General features: G+C 33.9%; 1 protein-coding gene and 2 non-coding genes across 3 annotated transcripts in view; 2 read left to right on the forward strand and 1 right to left on the reverse strand.

Moving 5' to 3' along the window:
- Positions 1-21,856, reverse strand: part of side-VI (sidestep VI) — a 464,426-nt gene that overhangs the window by 311,897 nt on the left and 130,673 nt on the right. Inside the window, exon 3 of the mRNA XM_065354946.1 lies at positions 18,889-19,100. Coding sequence (XP_065211018.1) covers positions 18,889-19,100 — 212 coding nt within the window. The remainder of the gene's footprint in view (positions 1-18,888; positions 19,101-21,856) is intronic.
- TRNAA-GGC (transfer RNA alanine (anticodon GGC)) lies at positions 16,601-16,675 on the forward strand. The gene has a single exon. It is a non-coding gene; the product is annotated as a tRNA-Ala (tRNA).
- On the forward strand, positions 16,918-16,992 carry TRNAA-GGC (transfer RNA alanine (anticodon GGC)). Its single transcript has one exon. It is a non-coding gene; the product is annotated as a tRNA-Ala (tRNA).

Below are 21,856 nucleotides of genomic sequence, written 5' to 3' on the forward strand. Positions count from 1 at the left end.
AAAACAGGCGCGGAAATGGTGAGAACCCATGATTTTAAAAATTCCTCCTTCTTGAGGACCATACTCCATTTTCACCAACAACCCCTCCATTTCTTTCGATCAGCAAAATCTAGGTACATTGATAGAGAATTTGAAAACCGATTGATTTGAGCAAAGTGTTTGATATTTCTTTAGCTCGTATATCTCGCAATAAAATTCTAATTGGCCCAAGCGGAACGAAGGCAAAATGCTTTTAAAAAATTTTATAACGTTGGAAAAAATTATTCTTGATGAGCACGTAAAATTGAGTATTTTTTTCTGAATTTGGTCAGGATCTTTGCATTGATTACCCTATAAATAGGTACCAAAATGACAATTAATCTCCGGCGTGTCACCATATAAATGTTTAGTTGAAGTTTTCAAAAAAGTAAGCAAGAAAAGATCTTTATTCGAGGATCAGTCTAAATCCAAGTAACGGAATTTTAATTGTAAGCGTCGTCCGCGGTAAGTAGGTAGATATGTTTTTGGAAAAATAAAATTCTATTTTCAATTGGCGACCATTGAATTTGAAACAGACTTCTCGAGGAGTAAAAGAGGAAAGGGGGTCATTTACTGAAATCTTGAATACCTACATCTCTTTATTTTTTTTTAATTCTCTCCCTTTCCTCGTTGGTCGAAAAATCTGAATTGTTTTAGCCAAAAATGTAATTTTTATAAACAATAATTTCGTCTGAAACAAATCGAGGTGGTGCACGTTGCCAATCCCTAAACTTTTTTGCGTGTTTACTTGGTAAGTAAGTAATTTTTTTAGTTTTTAATCGCGGAGCCCATAAACATTACTTTTTTCAAACATCTCATCAAATGCACGTACCTACAGATCACATACTGTTTGTGGAAATTTTCTGGGACAATGCGGCTCAACAAGCAGCGATTAGGTTGACTCAACGTTTCATCAGAAAATATCATTCAAACAACAGCTAAGTAAGTACCATACTGAATTCAGAAATCACCAGATAAATTACTACTAAATATTCATTTCCAAAAAATTGAATAAGCGTAAACATCAAAAATGTTGTTTTAGGATTTCCTACATGATTTTGCAGTTTATGGAAAGATTAAGCTCTTAAAGTGATGCCTGATGCCACTGCAATTCGAAATTATAAATTAGGAATATTTTCTAGTTGGTGAGGAAGAGAGTTCTAGTTTTTGAGATTATTATAATAGATATAATAGATTCCATTGAATCAGAATATCGAAAGAACACGTGTAATGGTGAGCAATTTTTGAATTTTTTTCAATGCAAAAGAAGAGCTCATGACGATGGTCAAATTAAGCTACAAGAGAACTATTGGAAGTGCCCCCTCAAAAAACCTCAATAGCTAAAATTTCACCAGATCCAAATGATTTTCAATTTTAAAAAATGTGAATTTTCTGAAATTTGTTTTTCCGTTGTTGAACGTACTTCTTGTATAAAAACAATTAATGCAAATCAGTCAGGAAGATAATATCGACTCCCCAATAACTTAATTTTACTGCTTTCAACAATTCTGCAGCCTCAGCATCGTGATTTTTCATATTTTCAGGATTTTTGAAATCCTCCAGAACACGCGGAGATTGATTTGGCAGCTAAAAATTTAATGTTGTGGCTTAATTCACTAGTCACGGCCCATTTTACGAGTTATTTACTTTGTATCGATTAACTCAAGCACACACCACCCCCCCACCGAACACAAGAAAGAAGCATCGTACACTAATTGAATAGAATTTACCATCATCAAAATTTTAGGTAAGTAAGATTAATTTTCAAATTTTTAAGGAATTTACAAACATTTTTTCTCTCGATATCACATTTTTGATTTTTATTATAGAAAATAGACCAAATTTGAATTTTCAAAAATCGAAAAATGAAATGTATTTTTGAAATTTGATTAAGTAGTGTATTTTTGAATTCTCTCTCAATCTCCCTCCGTTCAATTTGAAATATTCTCCGTCGCACGGAATATCTCACTTGTACGGAAGAGGATGAGAAACCACAAAAATCAACAATTTATTGCACGTATAATCAAATAAAAACACGACAAAAATAAATGGAAACGTATCTATCCAAGTTCACGAAGTTTCCTTCAATAAAAAGTCCACCTTTCAAAACAGAATAAAACACCTATAAAACCAAATTCAACCCTCAGCAACACATCGAAACCTCCAATTAAGCGAGGCTTCGTATCGTTAATCCATTATAAAATGGAAATTATTCGCCCATTGATTCGGTACCTTTCTAATTTAAACGTTTCTTGACGTGGGTGCGGATTCAAATTGACCTTCGACTTTTAATATTTAATTTGAATCGAACGATTTAAAGAAGGAGAAAATATAGGTAGTAAGCTACATTCGACGTTTCCGAGAAAAATATTAAATTTTTTATTACTTCCCTCGCAACACCTCGAGGCGAAGGAAATCCTAAGAAGTAAATAATTTTTACAGTTTTTACTCGTACCTTCTGTAATGTAGGTAAGAAGTATAAGGTGTGTTAGATATTTCCTTTTTTCAAAGAAACAAAAAATTACTTACGTACTGTGATTAGATTTTATCCAAGTTCAAGTGAAATAAAAGGTATATGCACGATTATAAATAGGAAAAAAAAACAAACAATAAACGACCATAACTTGAATTTTTCAAGTAAAATATTCAACAGCAAAACAACAACAAATAGCCAACTAGTGTGAAATATTTCACATATGTCAACCTCAGAGTGAAATTGCAGCGATGTAGCCCATCAGAAGTTTAGTTTTCTAATCAAAATTAGGCAGATATTTCATTCGTTTATTTCAAGTTTTATTGCTTCTGAAGAGTATTTTTTTTCTAATTTAGGTAGGTATAGAATTATTTCAGAAAACACGAATCAATTTATTGTTGAACGTGAGATGGTTGATGATCTTCAACCAGCAGAACTACCGGAAGAGCAGGATGAGGAAAGAAAGAGGATGCTGAAGAACTTCAACGAATGGTAGTGCTATGTGCTGACATCTCCAACAAAAACCTATTTGATGATCGCCTAAAACAGTTGTTTGACAACTCTATTCTACATGAAACAGATTTAAATCCAGAAAACACAATTAGAGCTGGTAGGTAATATGAAAACTGCATAAATGTCAGTGGATCTTGGCCATTGAGCGAATTCCTCCCATGAATGAATCCAAGTTCACAGAAACATTTTTGAGAACTACACTAAGAGCGATTTTGGATCCAACTACTCACAAAATAAATTAATACACCCCTTATGGAAGTAGATTGTCACGATATTATAATTATTGTCCAAATATTTTACAAATAGGTAAGGTACCTAAATTTAAAATTTACTGTTAGAATTTCAAATAAAGAAATGCCACGAAATTACAATTATTGTCCAAATATTTTACAAATAAGGTAAATTTAAAATTTTCTGTTAGAATTTCAAATAAAGAAATCTTAATACAAGAGTAAGTATCAGTCAATTCCAGGACATTGAAATTTTTTGTACGGGCTTATAGACCTTTGCCAGTTTAGATCTGTTATCTTATCACTCTATTAAAATTTAGGCACCTACGAGTATAATTGAAAAATTTGTTATGCTCAGTTTTAAATCATGTCGAACGTTATAGCTGTTGCAGACTTATTTAAAAATTTACTTAGATGACGAGGAATGTTTTATACGTACATAAAAGCTATATTGACGAGTATCTGATTCGATCAAACTTCAAGAAACAAGATGGCTTTTATTATGTATCTCAAAGACACTAGGAAAATAAACCCTATAGATTTGTACTGTAGTTTAGTCCCAACACTCCTTATGGAAGGAGTTAATGGTAAAAAAAACATGCTATTTTAGTTCGTATCAAAGTCAGAAACTGCCTCAGAAACCATATAATGGATTTTAGGTACTTATGAAAGACAACACTCCACTAGAGGAGATAGCGACATAATTTTACATTGAATATTAGTAGGAAGGTAAGGTGAATTTGAAATTTTCTGTTACAGTTTCAAAATAAATAAATCTTAATATTGAGAGTATTTAACAGACAAGTTCTTCCATCATCTCATGGAAACTAAGTATGAAAATATAAGTGAGTAAAGAACTTGGTAACCTTGGGACTGAAGAAATCCAAACATTATGAACTTTTGGTATATACTAAGATCAGAGCAACACGGTTTGAAACCCACTGAAATTACCATTGAGTGATAACTATTGATCACTCAGTGCGGTTGGGTAAAACGTGGTGATGATGATTAAAAATTGGAAGGGTAGCTTGATATTCAGATTTTTTAGCTTTTCAGTTGCACTCATCACTTGATTCATGAATAAACTTTTTGGGCAGACACAACTCATCTTCCTTATAATAGGTAGGTACTGATGACAGATTTCACCTGCGAGAAGTGAAAATGGTATAGTTTGAGTCAGAAATGTCACAATGATGGCACCTAAATATCACCAGTAATATCACGTTACACATCTCAGAATTATATCCAACGCAATCGAAACATTTTCAAGAACTGAAATTAGAACGACTTCAGATATTGAGCTGGTATATTTTTACAAGTTTTTACTGCTTTTGAATGCATCAATTTATTTATTTATTAGTTTAAGGTAAAAACAAAAATCGTTAATTATTAAAAATAACCCGTGAAAACACAAATAATTTCTGCAAAAGTAGATCAAAATCGTGTAAAAGTCACAAACTTATCCACTTGGGCTGTTTTTCTAGTGGTAGTGGTGGTTTTTCTTCAAATGGTTTCACTGGTTGTGGTAGTTTTACATATCAAAAACCAATTCAAATTTCCTAATTGTTTGTTTTTTTTTTTCTTTTTGAAAAACTTATTCACACCAATTATAGTTTTGCATTGGAATTTGCATCAGTGTGATTTAAAAATATGCGACTTGCAACTTACAAGTTGCGAGGGAATTCTTCAGAGATGCAAACCAAAAACTTAAAAATTTTTGTTCAAGATTAAAGTTTCCAAAAAGTTGGGTACAGCCTACTGAGAAAGAAGTTCCAATAAACGGTTACAGGTTAATTACCCTAAATTCAAATTTCAGTTACAGCTGTGGTGGGTTCCTGAAAAATTTACCAGAATTTTTTTCAGTTAAAGGTCAAGCAAGATAAGGGTAATTTTTTCGAATTTCATGCATACAAAATTGAATGCCTAATTCTATGATCATTTTATTGTTTATCATGTTTGTGGCTCGAGAAGACCAAAAACTAATGCTAAGAAGGTTGTATAACGAGTTGAATTTGCAACAAGCGATCAGCAAATTGCTGATGGCAAGATAGTTTTTGCGTTGTGATGCGATATTAGCGATATTTTCCAAAATATCGACTGTTTCATATTCAATTAAATCAAAATATTGCGATTTGTTTACATATAGTAAAAAAACTAATGGAAATTTAAAATTGCAAATTTTTCTTTAAATTGAAGGTGTTTGGGAAAATTTTTTGTCTGGACATAAATTGAAAATGATAAAATTTCCTATGAATTGGTCCAATATGACGATTTTCACATTATTTTTATGGGCAGATTTTTTTGTAGACATGTTAATTTTAAATTGAAATTACGCAAAATTTTGAGGGAACATGTATAACTAGGTAGTGTAGTGTTCAGAATTTTTTCCTCTTTCAAAATGATGGTTTTTTACCTAAAGGGCTAGCGTTTACCGTTTCAAAAGTTTCTAAAGCTGAAAGTTTTAAAAAGCAGGAACATTTTGGTTTATAATTACACTACCTATGCGTACCCTCGAAATGTTGAGTAATTTCAATTTTCAATTTAAAATTGGCTTACAAAAAAATCTGTCCATAAAAAGAATGTGAAAATTCCCATCTCGGAATGAAATTGAAAACAAAATTGTACCAATTAATAGGAAATTTCATCCTCTTCAATTTTATGTCTAGACAATAAAAATTTTCCCAAACCCCCTCAGTTCCAGGAAGAATGTGCGGTTATAAAAAATCAAAAATCAATATTCAATATCCGCATATTTACACCTACATTTCACATGTAATGTAGGTACCTACCAAAGTTTAAAACGAACCAAACAAGAAGAGATCCGTGCAGCAAGCACAATAAATTTATGAAAAAGCTAAAAATCTGGTAAGTAAACACTGTTCACTGATTAAACTTGATGAAAAAAGTGAAAACAATATAGTTTTTTTGCGTAGCGTAAATACTATAAAAATGAATAATTGCAGTTTGTTAAAAAGGTGCGAAAAAGCAATGATTCGAAGTTGAAAACCCCTTTCATTTGGAACTCAATAAACTCGAAAATTGAAAAAAAAATAATAAAATAAAAATAGGCCTAAGAACCTTAGCCAACCAAAGTTTCTTCAAGGTTGCAGGTTGAAGGTTTAGGAAATACAGAATGTTCCAGTTCCAATTTACCTGTTGAATCAAACAGAATACACTGATTGCAAAAAACTACCCCACTATTGCTGCCCTTATCAGTAACATTATAAGTAAAATCAGAACTTCAGAAGCTTAGAAAAAATTGAAAATTGTAAAAATCACAGAAACCAAAAAGAACCATTATTCATGAATTATTGTTTGTTATTGGTTATGGTTACATTTGAAATTCGTTAAGATGGTTCTTGTGGTTGTGATTTTCTCTCAACAACACAACTTTTTTGTGGTTCTGGATTTTTCAATCCCGTTTTTTTTTTTTTTTTAATGATCGTTTGCAACGGAATTGGTGCTCATTTTTTTCGACATATCAATTATTTGGCGCCCAACGTGGGGCCTGAGGATTGTGTTAGAGTAATAGGTATTGTACCTACTAAAAAATATTTCTCTCAATAAAGTTGAAAAGGTTCCAATAGTGGCAAAGCCATGATTTGAAATGTTAGCTTTTGTTGTTCAGTTATTAAAGTTAAAAGGTGTAAAAACACGTCTCATGGAGTAAAAAAATCCAACTTTAACCACCCGATTTAAATGTCTCAACATATAATTAGTGAGAGTATGGATCTTTTAAAAAGCAGAATACCTACACAAAACTTCATTTTCTTCAACATGATTTCTTCTACGAAAGGCTACTTTCAAATATTCAAAGGTCATTCAACTTCGAGCTCTGAAAGAAAGATGACGTCTGATACCAAGAAGAACATCACCCAACGATAAAAAGGGGGGGGGTCAGGAGATGGTACACATGTTGAGAAAAGTTACAACTTACAATGGTACGTTGATTTGAAGAGAAATATAACGTACTAGTACATGGAAAAATTATACGAACGAGTTCTATACACGAATAATGTACAAGTACATACCTATACAGCATTATACAGAGCAACAGCAGCAGCAGTTCTCTCTATTGTAACGTACGCGAATGCAAATAAAATAAATTCTCTCGCGTACAAAAGAATAAAAGAAAAACTTTGGCCTCGAGACCAAGATCATCGTATATGGCAGAAGGCAAAGGGATGAACGGGGAGAAATATCAATAATAGAGCAACAGAGAGAAATTGAAAGAGTAAAACGATGTGTTTGAGATAGAGCGACGGTGAGCGGTGAGGAGAAGAACTCGATTTATACACACAACAACGTACTATTTCGGCCTTTTATAGTATATAGGTACCTTCTTTGTCGTACAATAACAACAACAACAACTACCGTATAGATTCGCTGATTACTCTCGACATGATGAACGTATTCGATGAAAAACTTTATACCTATACGTGAAGTACGCACTATATACCTACATAGTTATATGTATACGCAGACGAAACACAAAACGGGCACATTTATCTGGAGAATTATTCGATGCTGGAAAACGAAACACTCTTAACTCGAAGAAAAGGTGATTGATGTCGCGAAATTTATTATTACACGCTTTAAATAATAATTTAAGCGTTGTAAAGTACCATCGCATCGTGATGAGACAGTGAAACAGCCATAGAACTGTGAGCAGAAGAAGAAGTGAGAGGGGGGAGGGGGGAATGGGATTCGGAAGCCGATGATGCGGCAAAGGCGGTTGCCAAATAAGTACGTAAAGCTAAACACACTCATCTGCCGCCATATTATGGTTTACTAATGCTGTCATTTTATCTGACACAGCTGTTTGTTTAACTGCGTATATAAACCGGCGCACGGCAAGGCGTATTGTTAATACATTACGAGTCGTTAAGATTTTGGTAAGTTTGCACTTTACCTTGCTCGAGCTAAAGAAGCTTTTCTCATTCTATGGCTTGTTTTTTCTTACCTCGGTTATGTCGAGCGATGAGTTGAGAAGTTTGCTAGGATTGGAAGGGGGAAGGCAACTCCTATACCTTTTCACTCATTTTTATGACAACTAGAAAGAGTTTTGAATATGGCAACATTTCTTGAAATCATTTTGAGCTTCGAGTAAATGGAATGAGAGATAGGACAAAAAACAATTTGAAATATCAATTACTGCTGTATGAAAATGTATAGGTACCTACTTAGGTGACGTTTTAATGGCCTGAATCGAGTTAGTTCAAAATAAGGGGGGGGGGTACTTCTGAAAGAACAAATTGTGGTATTCAGCTTAGGTGTAAGAAACAAAGAAAGGAGGTTTGGCAAAATAAAATGATTTGAATTTCAGTAGGTACTGAAATTACGATCTCTTTTCATTTTTGGTAATTTTTTTAGGCGATTGAAGTCCTATAAAAATGATCAAATTACTCTTGGCTTAATCTTGATTCCTACAGCCCGTTTCATGTTCAGTTTCAGTGAATGATTTTGTACGAAAAATAGGTAAGCCGTCTTATATTACATCATCCTCCAGTATTTTTCAAACTCTGAAATTTAGGTTGCAATTTTCATTTAAAAATATTGTAAAAGTGGATGTTTCTAAATTGAAGCCTTATTTTAGTAAGATTGCATCAAACTTAATTGTATTGGTTGCTAAGCACATAAAAATGAGCAGAGCAAATCTGACTCAGGGGTAGAGTCACGAGTTTCATATGTCGAGCAGGAACACATAGACCTGGGATCAAATCGCGATGCATTATTCATAACTCCATCAAGTCTGGAATTCCATGGAAAAAAGCCAATACACAGGCTGTATTCTTGAAACAGGTGTCACGAGTCCGATCAAAATTGATTAAAAATTTCCACCAAAAATCAAAACTTTTCAACGAAACTTTTTTTGAGCAGTTTTGAAGAATTTTAAGCCCGAAATTGGAACACAATTTTGGGGATTTGTAAAATAAAGGGGTCATGCAACTTATCGAAGTGGGTTGAAATTTCGACAGAAAATGCAAAATATCTGCCACTTTTCTCGAGAGTTTTTGAACAATCGAGTTTTAAATTTGGCTCAATTTTGGAGACTATCTATGGAGAGATATGTGGCCTATCAAAGTAGATCGAAATTACCCATATAAGAATATTAATCGTTCAAAATTCTTTGGAATTTTATTAGAAATTATTGAAACATTCTCACGATGTGACACCATAAGGAAACCCCTATCACTGAAAACACCGCGAATTTCTGACAAGCCATATATTTGAGCTGATGGCAAGAGGGTTTTTGCACTTGCTTTCGGGTACTGTAATGTTTTATGTTTTTAAATTTTCCATCATAAAACCATTGTTATCGACTTCGTCAATAATCAAAGCTTCAAACAAACTCTTAATAGCACGATCACTTAAATTAAAAATGACCTCACAATAATTATGCATAGCATCTACTCAAAAAAAAATTGCTCTTCTTGGTTTCATCGGTAAAAAAAAATAATTCAAAAAACATTTTTCTTTTTTCAAAAACAAAGAGAGAAGATTGAGAGTTTAAAATAATTTACCGGTAAAAAATGAATGAACATCTTTGTCCGCATTTTCTCTGCTGATGTCATAGTCCAGCTCACCGTCAATCTCTTCTGAGATTTTTCAGGCTCAAAGTTCTTCAAAATTACTAAAAGAAAAATATGATGGAAATTTGGGATTTTCTGTCGAAATTATAACCCATTTTGATAGTGAGCATGACACAGCTTTTTTCTAAAACTCTGAAATTCATGGTCAATTTTGGGCTCAGAATTCCTCAAAATGTTTGAAAAAAAAATTTCGTAGAAATATTCGAATTTCTCTCGAAATATTAACTTATTTTGATGGAATGCATGCCATCTATTTTAAAAATCAAAAAAATCATCATATGTCCCAATTTAGGACTCAGACCTCTATTTGTATTCGTTTCAATGACGCTTTATTGGGATGCCAAAACTATAGGCAATCCAAAAAAAACAAAACTGGATTTTTAAATAAATTACACCTCGTTTATTTAGTTTATTTATCGGGGAAATGTAAATCTGTGCTCAGATTACTACCCTGGGTAATGTATCATTTATATTTATTTATTTTTAATATGATTAGAAATCCCAGCGTGAGCTAAGATTGAGTTGCCGTCTCAAATCAGACATATTATCAATAAGTACATTTATATCAACATGAGGAATTGAATCAGCCGTATCAAGTTCATTTTGGAAGAACACGATCCTCTAACTAGAGAACTTCATGAAGTGTCCCCCCCCCCCCATTTGGATGGAACGTGGTCTGAGTGGCAGCTCTTAGTTCAAGTAGGTACCACACCATTAAAATTTTAGCTGCCAGTTTCAAGTTTAGCTCCCGCAGTAAAATTTCAAAATTCAAAATTATCAAAAATCGTCACCCCGACGGTCATGTTTTTCCCACGGCGTTGTCGTGGGAAAATTATGACTCATGCGCTGGGCGAAAGGGCCTGTTTTTTTTCTCTTTCAACTTCATTTTTCATAAGTAGGCGGTTTATCTTTTGAAGATTATTCAAATTCTTCATTTTCGATGAAAATTATTTGAATAATCCCTGAAAGATGCAATATGAAAAATTTAGTTGAATGGGAAAATGAAAGAGGTCCCTTGTGCAAGCGCGTAGGTCAGAATTTTGCCACGATAACACCGTGGGAAAAACCTCAACTTCGGGGTAGTGGTTTTTGGAAATTTCATAACTCAAAATTTTACTGTAGGAGCTAAACTCAATACTGGCGGCTGAAATTTTAATGGTGTGATACTGGAGCCAAGAACTACCACTGAGACCACACTTTCTAACCAAATCGCTGAAGGGTACAAGTATAATCAACAACGGAAATCCCAATAAGAAGCTTATTACGAGGAGAGTTGTTTTTTTTTTGTTTTTTTGGTTGGTGGTAGTTTTGATTTTTAGAAGCAGGTAATTTTGGTGTATACTTATCATGATTTTTTTCTTAAAATAATTTATTATAAGTAAAGGACAGCAGCTTTGTTAACGAGAATTGTGGTACCTACTAACTGCATTTTAGAGTAATTTTTGAAATCACGAAGTTTCTCACTACACAGAACACTATAGAACCGATATGAGTCCATCTTTGTACAGTGGTGTAAATTAGGATAATAGGCTATACGCATTTCAAAAATAATATAACGTTAGTGATTAAAAAAATCATTTTTAACTCCTTTTTTCTCAATTTGAAAATTCTTTCTTACCCTAAACCCCCTCAAAATGGAAATTTTTCGTTGTACCGTAGAAAAGGCACATCTACTCGTACATCACATTCAATACCACTGTGAAAATTTTCAAGCAAATCGGTTCATTAAGAGAAGCTTTAGCCTTGTAAACGGAAATTTTCATGAATTTGCATGCTGAAATTTCCGTTGACAAGGCTACAGCCTCTGCTAATGAACCGATTTACCTATACTTAAGATTTTGCATAGTGATAGAGAATATAATGTATGTACTATGATGATCTTTTTTCACGATACAACGAAAAATTTTCATTTGGGAGAGGGATTGAGAGGGGAAAGAGATTTTTAAATTGAGAAAAACTGAGTCAAAAATAGGTAGGTATATGTATTTTTTTAAAAACTAACGTTATATCTCGAAATGAAACGCTAATTTACGCCTCTGTATGAAATTGGACTCATACCAGTTCGGTAGTTATCTTTTCTTTAAAAAAGTGTTTTCGAATTTTTCAAACATTCGAAAATGCATCAAAAATACAACAAAAATGAACTCGAGGACCTGAAATCAAGTTTTAGAGGGTTTTAGGACACTTTTTTTCAATCTACTCGTAGCTGTGCTTTGTTCAAATCGAAGAGAGCGAGAACAAAAGTTTCGCTTTTGAGTGTCCACATCGGATGCAAATAACTCAAAGCACACAGATCGTCAATAAAGCTGTCGAAGAGAAATATTTTTTCATGAAAATCGTTCAGTACAACACAGATGAATGAGTTGGCTGAATCACTAAATTTTAAAATCATTGGGTACATACGTAAGCTATCAATTTAAATTTCATCCAAGTAAATCATCATCATCATCGATTTCTTTTTAGAGTAAGTAGATATGTCGAAAATTAATTCCAAAGCCTCTTATAATTAATATAAGCCAAGGTTCTCCGAAACACTCGACACTACAACTTTTTCTATAGGTCATTTTAGATCATTCCAATTTCAAGAACGAGATTCGAAGGCAACCAGACACTCACTCGAATCAAAAAACTTCCCAATGAACGATAAAATTTTCAGAAAAATTAACATCGATAGAATTGTAACTCGAATTCAAGCCTTCAGAAGTAGGTTTAGACGTAAATTACACTACGAACACTTGTACACATGTACCTACCTATCTGTAGATACATTAAACGTACTCGTCCACACGATACTCGTAGGTACTTCGGTAAAAGGCAAAATAAATTAGCTAAAGTAATGTAAACAATTACGCTGACGAGTAATTGCTAAGTTTTGACGTTACGATGCCGCCTCTCTGTACCTCCGTACACACCTTCACACAACACGATTACCGAAAGCTGAAATGAAAGGTGAATGAGGATCGAGTGAGGCAGGCCAGGGCGAAGGAACAGGCACCGAAGAGCGACCGACGAATGCCAAACGCCAACAACGAATCAAATGTAAACGAAACGTTCTCGCTTGTTGACTTAAAACGCTTGTTGACCATCTCGTGTAAACAATACCGATATAAACGCGACCTGGATAAAACTGCTCAGTGCTCACAGTGTTCTACTAACGACTCTCTAGTCTCAGTTACAGATTTTCCAAGGCGGGTTTAGTAGGGTTACCCTTCGCACCTTGTCCCTTGCGATGCCACTTCTTTAGGGGGTGGGGGGTTGTTCATCGTCTTATATCTCTTCGGATTTCACGTATTTCGAAGGGCGGATTATCGAATTATTGTCTCGATCTTATACATTGTTGGAAGTTGCAGCGGAGGCTGCGAATGCGCATTAAATCACGATGGACTTTTATAAGTAGGATCCAACCAAAATTATTGGTGAAAAAATATGAGAAAAAATTGAATTTTCTACGAGTAAATAAGTTATTTATTCATTTATTTGTCCATTCTGTTTCATCCTCTCACTATTTTGCCCTCATCGAGCATTTTTTTTCCTGATACTTTTCATCACATTAGATGAACATTGAATCGACATATTTTCAAATGTATCGAGAGTGATTTCTCAATCGAAAAGAACAAATGTGCCAATACATACGTTCTCTCCCCTTCCTCTTCTCCAACGTTAGACCTTATATAGATTAGCCTTCTTGCACCCCTCAACTCTTCGCCTCATCGTTGAATTCGCGCCAGCATTTTACTACCTTAATTTTACGATTACAAAAATATCGTAAACGTTTTGCATGCGTAACCTCCGTAATATTTCTCTTTTTTACGGCGTTCGACTAGGCAAAATTATTAACTCGTGACGACGAACCATATCGTTTTTACGGCGAATCGAGTATGCAAATTTATTAACATGCGTTCACGCTGCGTAAAATATTTTTCTCTTCGCTGTTTCTCTCTCGACTTGAAGCCAATAGCTTATGACGTTCTGGTATGGTTTTTTTTCAATGTTGCTAGCTACGGATCGTAAAATAATAACGAGTCGATGATCTTGAAAGAGGAAGAGAAGGGAATGGTTATGGATTGGGAAGATGTTGATGCGAAGGTTGGTCTTTCTTTGAGCGAATGTGACCTTAACAATGAGATGTTCGTACATGATTCGAGGTTTTTTCTTTTCTTTTTTTTTTTCAAGCCAAGCAGCATCAACTTATTACATATTTGTACATAAAAAAAGAACATAATGTGAGTATATCCAGGAAAATTAGCATTTAATAGGCGAAATATCTAAGAAAATACCAGGTAATCCTGCATGAGTATGGAACGAACTTTCAAACTACAAAAAGGCCAAAAAGAGGCGAAAGTACAGAAGAGAGGAGAGGTACCTACTATATTTATAATCAGTTCGAAGGGATTTTGAAGCTGTGTCAAACAGCGACGTGGAATGCCATTCACAAACACTTTTACTGGCCGAAAATGCTTCTTTAGGCAAATTTCAGCTCATTTTCTGAAGCGTATTTAGGACATTTTTTAATCAATTGAAAATCAACTACGAGCGAACGAGTGGCTCACTTTTGAGACCTTGCAGAATATTTCGAACCAAATATCAAGATCCTTTTTTCTGTATGAACAGATCACAAGGCCTAAGAAGTTCATTGTCCATTTAACTTTTCTGTGGAACTTTTCCACAGTCCAGCCCAGAATCGTGAGTTAACATAACACCGACCGCTTTGTTTTTTAGTAGGTAAGTTTTTTTTTTTTTAATAAGTTATTATAAACGACTGCAGCTTTGTTAACGGAATTTGGATATTGCAAGAATTTCAGAGTAATTTTTTGAAATCACCAAGTTTCTCACTACAATAAGAACACTGTCTAGTTTAATACAGTGGTGTAAAATGACGTTAGGTATTGTTTGGAAACATATTAGGTAACGTTAGTTTTCTTTTAAAAAATCGTTTTTGACTCAATTTTTCTCAATTTTGAGATTTCCCCCCTCCCCCACCTTCAAAACCCCTCTCAAAATGGAAATTTTTCGTTGTAACGTAGAAAAGGGACATTACAAATTTTCAAATTGAGAAAAATGGAGTGAAAAATAATTTATTTCAAAAATTGACGTACGAGTATCTCGAAATACATAATACGCTAATTTACACCTCTTTATGAAGCTGGACTAATATAGGTTCAGAAATTTTCTTTTCTTTAAAAAGCGTTTTTGAATTTTTCAAATTCTCAAAAATTCATCAAAAATACAAAACTGAACTTGAGAACCGGAAATCCAGTTCAAGCCATTGCTACTCGCTGATTGCAAGATAGTTTTTGCATTTGCTTTCCCTGTATTGGTTGGTGATTGCATTGATTGCTAAGTTTGCTTTTAAATATCAACCTGAAGCTGATTTTTCATTTCTTAATCTTTTTATTATAACTTATAAAGTAAAATGTTCCTAGACCTAAGTAGGTACTACTTTTATTAAAATTAGGTCAAATAACATTCCATTTATTTATTCACGAAATTGTTTTACATTTCACTCCAACTTCGTTGTGATGTGAAAATTTCTCCAATTATGAGCTGTTGAAATGGGGGAAAAAACAAAGAAAATTCTCCTGTTTAAATTTTTTCCTTATGGGTTTTAAGAAAGAGGATGGAAGTGAAAAAAAATCAGGTAATAAAATTTTATAACACATTTTGATCAACTTGACCTCTGGTTTTCGTTTTCATCTTGTAAAATTGGCTTCGAAGATCAACACAATCGTTTTGAAATTAATTGAGAAATTATTTCACTTTCAAAGGAAAATAATGATTTACCCTACTTATCTGTTTCAAGTTCATCAAAATGTGTTAATTTCATTTATTGTTCTCAATAAGTATTGCTCATTTTCATGTGATTTGTCGATGTACACGATTTATTGACACCTTTACATGGGATCAAATTCAATGATGATGAGCCAGACACATTTTCAGTAAAGAATTTGTCATTGAAACCATGAAACCGTCAGCAAGAAAAGTTAGCTGAAATTTACTACAGGTAAGACGACGTATGCTTCATCTTGTGTGAACATGACCAGTCATGGAGAACAATACTAGATTGCGATCCTGGATGATCTGTACAGTAAGTAATCTGATTTCTTTTTCCGATGACAAGGTTAGAATTGAAACAAAAACTCAGTTCTGATTACTTCATTTAGCATTTTCATAACTTTGCTGATAACAGCGATAGCACATCTATTGGTATGAATTAAACTTTTGTGAGAATTCAGATATTCAAACATTGAGTAGTTTTGAAAAATTTGTAGCTCATCATTTCGGTCACGATTTTCTGTATTTTGAAAAAAATTGCAACACCAACTCTCATAATGAATTGCATCTTCGGCAAGAAATCAATAATGTAAACGTATAATATTTATGCACTTTCAAAAAACCTGTTAAGTATCAAAGTACATAAGTAATAGTTTTTTTAAAATACAGCTTTAACCTACTTTGATATACTAAGTACAGGAAGGCAACCTGCAAGGAAATTACTTTTAGGCCAGGAGATAATTCAAATAAGAAGAAGTCTCTTTTCTTTTACTGACCTATAATTGACCTGTTTTCTAATGCATCTAACGTACGAAAAATTCGTGCCCAGCCTGGGAATCGAACCCAGGCCCTCCGGATTGCCGGTCCAGCATGCATTCCACTACACCACTGAGGCAACGAGATTCGGCACATACAAAAACCTCCGATGTACCCAGTCTTTGTACTGGTCTCAGAAACGTACCTTGTTTGATAATGCATCTAAAACGGCGATCAATCTCGTTGCCTCAGTGGTGTAGTGGAATGCATGCTGGACCGGCAATCCGGAGGGCCTGGGTTCGATTCCCAGGCTGGGCACAAATTTTTCGTACGTTAGATGCATTAGAAAACAGGTCAATTATAGGTCAGTAAAAGAAAAGAGACTTCTTCTTATTTGAATTATCTCCTGGCCTAAAAGTAATTTCCTTGCAGGTTGCCTACCTGTACTTAGTAGGATTTGTGTATTTGGCACATACAAAAACCTCCGATGTACCTAGTCTTTGTACTGGTCTCGGAAACGTACCTTGTTTGATAATGCATCTAAAACGGCAATTAATCTCGTTGCCTCAGTGGTGTAGTGGAATGCACGCTGGACCGGCAATCCGGAGGGCCTGGGTTCGATTCCCAGGCTGGGCACGAATTTTTCGTACGTTAGATGCATTAGAAAACAGGTCAATTATAGGTCAGTAAAAGAAAAGAGACTTCTTCTTATTTGAACTACTTTGATATGCAGTGTGCGCAGCAAATCGAGTATTAGGTATGCATGACACCTTATTCAAAAATCTTAATAATCATAACTGAATTTCAAGCTGAAAATTCCTCAAAAATATTCAGAAAAAAATTCGTGAAAATATTAGAATATCTCAGAAATCAACTAATAGCATTACAAGTCCAAGAAAAATTAATTTTCAACATTGATAACAGTGGTAAAGCTATGGCTTCGCACTTCGGAGCGGTAATAACTTATAGATTACAGAGATATCTACAAGAACATCACATAATAAGTATGTAAACTACATCCTTGAGCATCAGCTGTAAAGTAAGTAAGTTGATTTCTTTGAGTGACAAGGTATGAATTGAAACAAAAACCCAGTTCTCACAACTTCAGCGTTTTTATAACTTTGCTGATAACAATGACAGCACAAGCATCGAACAATCTATTGAAATGAATTAAATTTTTGCGAGAAATTCAAACAAGTATTCAAATTGAAGTGAGTTTGACTAATTTTGAAGAATTTTTAATTCATCATTTGGGTCATGACTGTATTTTTGAAAAAATTGAAATGCCAACTTTCAGAATGGGTTAAAACTTTAGTAGAAAATCGAAAATTTCAATACTTAATATTCCAAAAGGGAACCTTTTAAATAATTTGTTTTTTTTTTTTAGTACAATTTCAACCTACTTTGATACATTTATAATGCCCTTTATGTCTTCTTTGATAATTTTTAAAAATCAATAAAATTTAAGGGTGGTATTTTTCACAAATGCTCAATCATAAACTTTCGGTAGAGGTTTTTGATTTTTCTGTCGTTTTAACTCATTTTGATAGGATACATGACATCTTATTCAAAAATTTTGAAAATCATCACTTAATTTCAAGGTCAAAATTCTTCAAAATAGAAAAAAAAAACAAAGTGAAAGTGATATTAAATTTCAATGATACCTATGGTTTTATGATTTCTCGGATTGTTAAAGTAAGTAAGGTTTCATGATTCTTTTGATTTTTAAAGTGAGGTTTCATGATGAATAAATGATTCATTTTGAGTAGGGTGAAGAAAATTTGACATGGTGAATCACAACATGACACACTGGTGTAAAAAATTGTGAGATTTAGCCCTGTAGAAAACGTGGAGATATCCGAAAGCAACAGGGCCTAGCTACATGTAGTAGTGAGATCAGGCCAGGCCTATCAAATGGCATGTAGTGCCTCTAGGTGCGTGGGCCAGGAATGTCCAATGCCCGACTTGGCCGACCCTCGTCCAGATGAGGAACAGAATGGAGCAACTAGGTATATATATACCAACGGAGCAGCTATCCACATTGGGAAGAAGCTTTATTTTATTATTGTTAACTGAAAATTATTTCAAGATATTGTTTGTTAGATTTAAGTAAAGATTGTACATATAACTATTTAAAGACAATGATCCTTAGATAACGATTGAAAATGAAACAAGATGTGTTACTATACGATGAACCTAATGGAATAAACACTCGAAAAAGGGTTTTACCTTGCTCGTACAATTGAAAAACTCGGACTACAAAGTAAGTTGTTATTTAAAAATTACTTCAGTTCGCCCGAAAAAGAGTTCATTGAGTACATATTAACCCAGTGCTATTTCACTGTTTTGTTTTTTTTTTCTTGTGATATGTAAAAACACCACCGTCCCCACCATACACTTTTGAACGAATCCAACACGATCTCTATAAATCCTCCTCCTCACCAAACCTCTCAACACTACAACAAATAACTCGTCGTACACGCGAATATATCTACAATTAAAAAAACTAATAAGAGCTCAAAAGCTCACTTACCAACAATCATCAAATAAACTTTGGCATTTCTGGTTGGTGATCTGAGAAAATCCACTCGGCATCTGTAATTGCCTTCGTCATTCTCTTGTACATTATTAATAGCCAATATGGCCGGATCTTGTACAGTTCGAAAATGCGCCCTTTCACCCAATCGATTCTTATCCTTCCAATGCGTAGCAGTTTTGGAGAAACTGCCTCCTCTGATATCATAACTAAAAAAGAAAAAATTATACACACGTGTAACCACGTATCTAATTCAACAAATCAACATACGCGTAGTAGATATCTTACCATAATACCAACACACGTATCTACTTTATCTAGTAATAGAGGTGAATTTACGTATATACGAAAAAATATCTGCACACGCATATTATGTACCTACATATAACGGACGGTAGGTATTCGACGCTAGACAGATTTGTAAAAAAAGATAGGTCGGTCGAAGGGTCGAGCAAAGGTGTAGAAATACGTGGGAAAAAAATACAGGCCGCATGGGAAACCGAAATGAGAACGTTGCAAATTGAATTTGAATTATTCACAAGCTACTCCAGTACTACGGTCATTTCGCTTATCAACATATTGCGTTCATAATGCTATAAAAAATTTCCAACTTATCGTTCCGTTAGACTGGGTAGAGGTAATCGATAACGTGTATATCAGATTTTTTCTCTATGGCGGTTTTTTACTTTCCCTCCTTTTGCCAACACCGCAACACCCAAGTCCCAACCTATGTGCCTTTCTAATAATCTACCTATCTGCTGGTAATAGCAGGTGTGTTGAAAATAAAAAAATATGTTATTGGACGAGAAAAATTTGCCAGCCAGAGTTTAATCATCGCGAAGGCTGCAGAACTTTATCACTAGACATGCTAAATTCAACGACGAAAAAAATGTATGATGAAATTATTGTGTTAATTCTCGAATAATTTTTATATCCGTATAATAAATAATCCTACTTCTTTAAAACATGAAAATGTTACAATGATGTAAGACCTGGCAATATATCTATTATCTATTTCGTGCAGCTATTTAACTACACAACTAGTGAATGGTTTTGAGTAAGCAAGTAGAGATATCTATTTTATTCCCAATCAACACGTTATTTTCTACAAAAGTGATAATACAAACATCTAAGTATAATGTCTGACAAAAAATTTAGGTACCTAAATAAATACATAAGATTATCAACGGAGGTCAGATGAAAAATTCAAAAATCTACAAAAAAATTACTCAAAATTCGATAAAAATGAGTTGAAAAATTAAAACCCTCAAAACGCGCATCTTGCGGAGCACCCTGTGGTTATACTTGCTAAATTTCACCATCCAGGGTCAATTTTAGAAGAGTGGGGGCCTGGAACAAGGTTTTTCAATATCAAAATACTTAACACCATAAAAATGGGGTTCCTTTCAAATCGCTCTACGAAGCTGATTTTTGAATATGTTATACAACTTTTGATTAGGTATCGATTGTTTCCTAGTTTTGACTTCTTTGAACTTTTTCAAACCACTTTATTCTCTTTTAAAAATTTGGACATTTGCAAATTTCCTGTCGATCATGGCCTATGGGTATTCTCACTCGAATTCCTTCAATCCGATCTCAAATCCAGGTTAAATACCAAACTCGAACGAACTATGTTGAAATGTTTTCGACTGAGATGACCTTACGAGTTTATTGGTGCAAAAAATAAATTGATTAGAAAAAAAAACTGGACATGCGAAAAATTCGTAAAAATTTACTTCAGAGACTCCAAATAGATTTTGTGAACGCTCCGTCCCCCAATACTGCAGGAAAAGTGATTGACCGCATCAGCTTTATTTTTCATATTTTCCTAAGGACAATTTTTTGTAATTCTCAGAAAGTTGAATAATCTCTCGAAGAGTTTATCGCGAACCTTTTGTTTGTTCCATGAAATGATACCTCTTCCCTCCTACACACATCTCACTTTTTGTAAGTATTTAGATTTTCGACCCCCCCCCTCCTCCACTGATTGGTGTACATTCTATTTTATATCCTAATTGTCCTTCGACGTGTATGTCGCACATCATGTTTTTGAAAATGAAAACACACACACACACACCTGTAGGTAGGTACCTATACCTATATTTTTAGAAACATTATAATAAAAAAATTTGAAGCTAAATATATCAATTGCATTTTTATTTTTTCAAAAACGAAACTCGCATCAACAATTTCGACTATCATATACTATGAATCTGAATTATCAAGATGTCGTAAGTAATTTTTTTTTCTTTAAAATAACAATCTTACTGAACATTGAAGATTGAAAAAGTAATTTGCTTTGTTCGTTTTTCGGATCTCAAACTATTTCGGTTTCGTTATTCCTCAAGCTGCAATCTCCCAGCGTCCATAATTAGCACATCAACCCTCACAATTTGTTCAGCCTGCATCCCAGCACATCAAGAAATGAGTTTCGCACCTCCACCGCCGTCTTTTGGAACTCCTATGCACCAAAATGTCATAAATACAACATATTTTTTGGAAAAGCTGGCATAAATACACAATGGTAGAACGTGAAGGTGTGTGGTAATGCAAACGATTATTGTAATAAGTCTATAGGAAGCTTATAGTTCACATTTCAAAATTTGAAAATAATCACACGGTTTGTGCCTTTAACTAATTGTAAGTAGTCTCTTTTCTAAAAAAATTTTCCTAGCTTTCTAATCCAATATTTTTTTCTATTGAGTAGCCACATTAGTTGATTGCCTTCGAAGAAATGCATTTCTTTTCTGCTGCTTCAAAAGTAGACACAGAACCTCGTTCTAAATAAAATAATGTAGGTAGGTACTTCGACTTGCCTTTTTTTCATAAATTCCCCCCCCCCCCGTATCCTCCAAAATGTTCTGGCAAACTAAAAACTGCTCGAAGCCATCTAAGTAGTAAGTACAGATCCTCATAACATATTATTGAAAATTAATTAGGTAGGCAATATTCAGTAATTAAGAGG

This window comes from Planococcus citri, chromosome 3 (genome assembly GCF_950023065.1).
Source record: "Planococcus citri chromosome 3, ihPlaCitr1.1, whole genome shotgun sequence".
In the NCBI taxonomy this organism is placed as follows: domain Eukaryota; kingdom Metazoa; phylum Arthropoda; class Insecta; order Hemiptera; family Pseudococcidae; genus Planococcus; species Planococcus citri.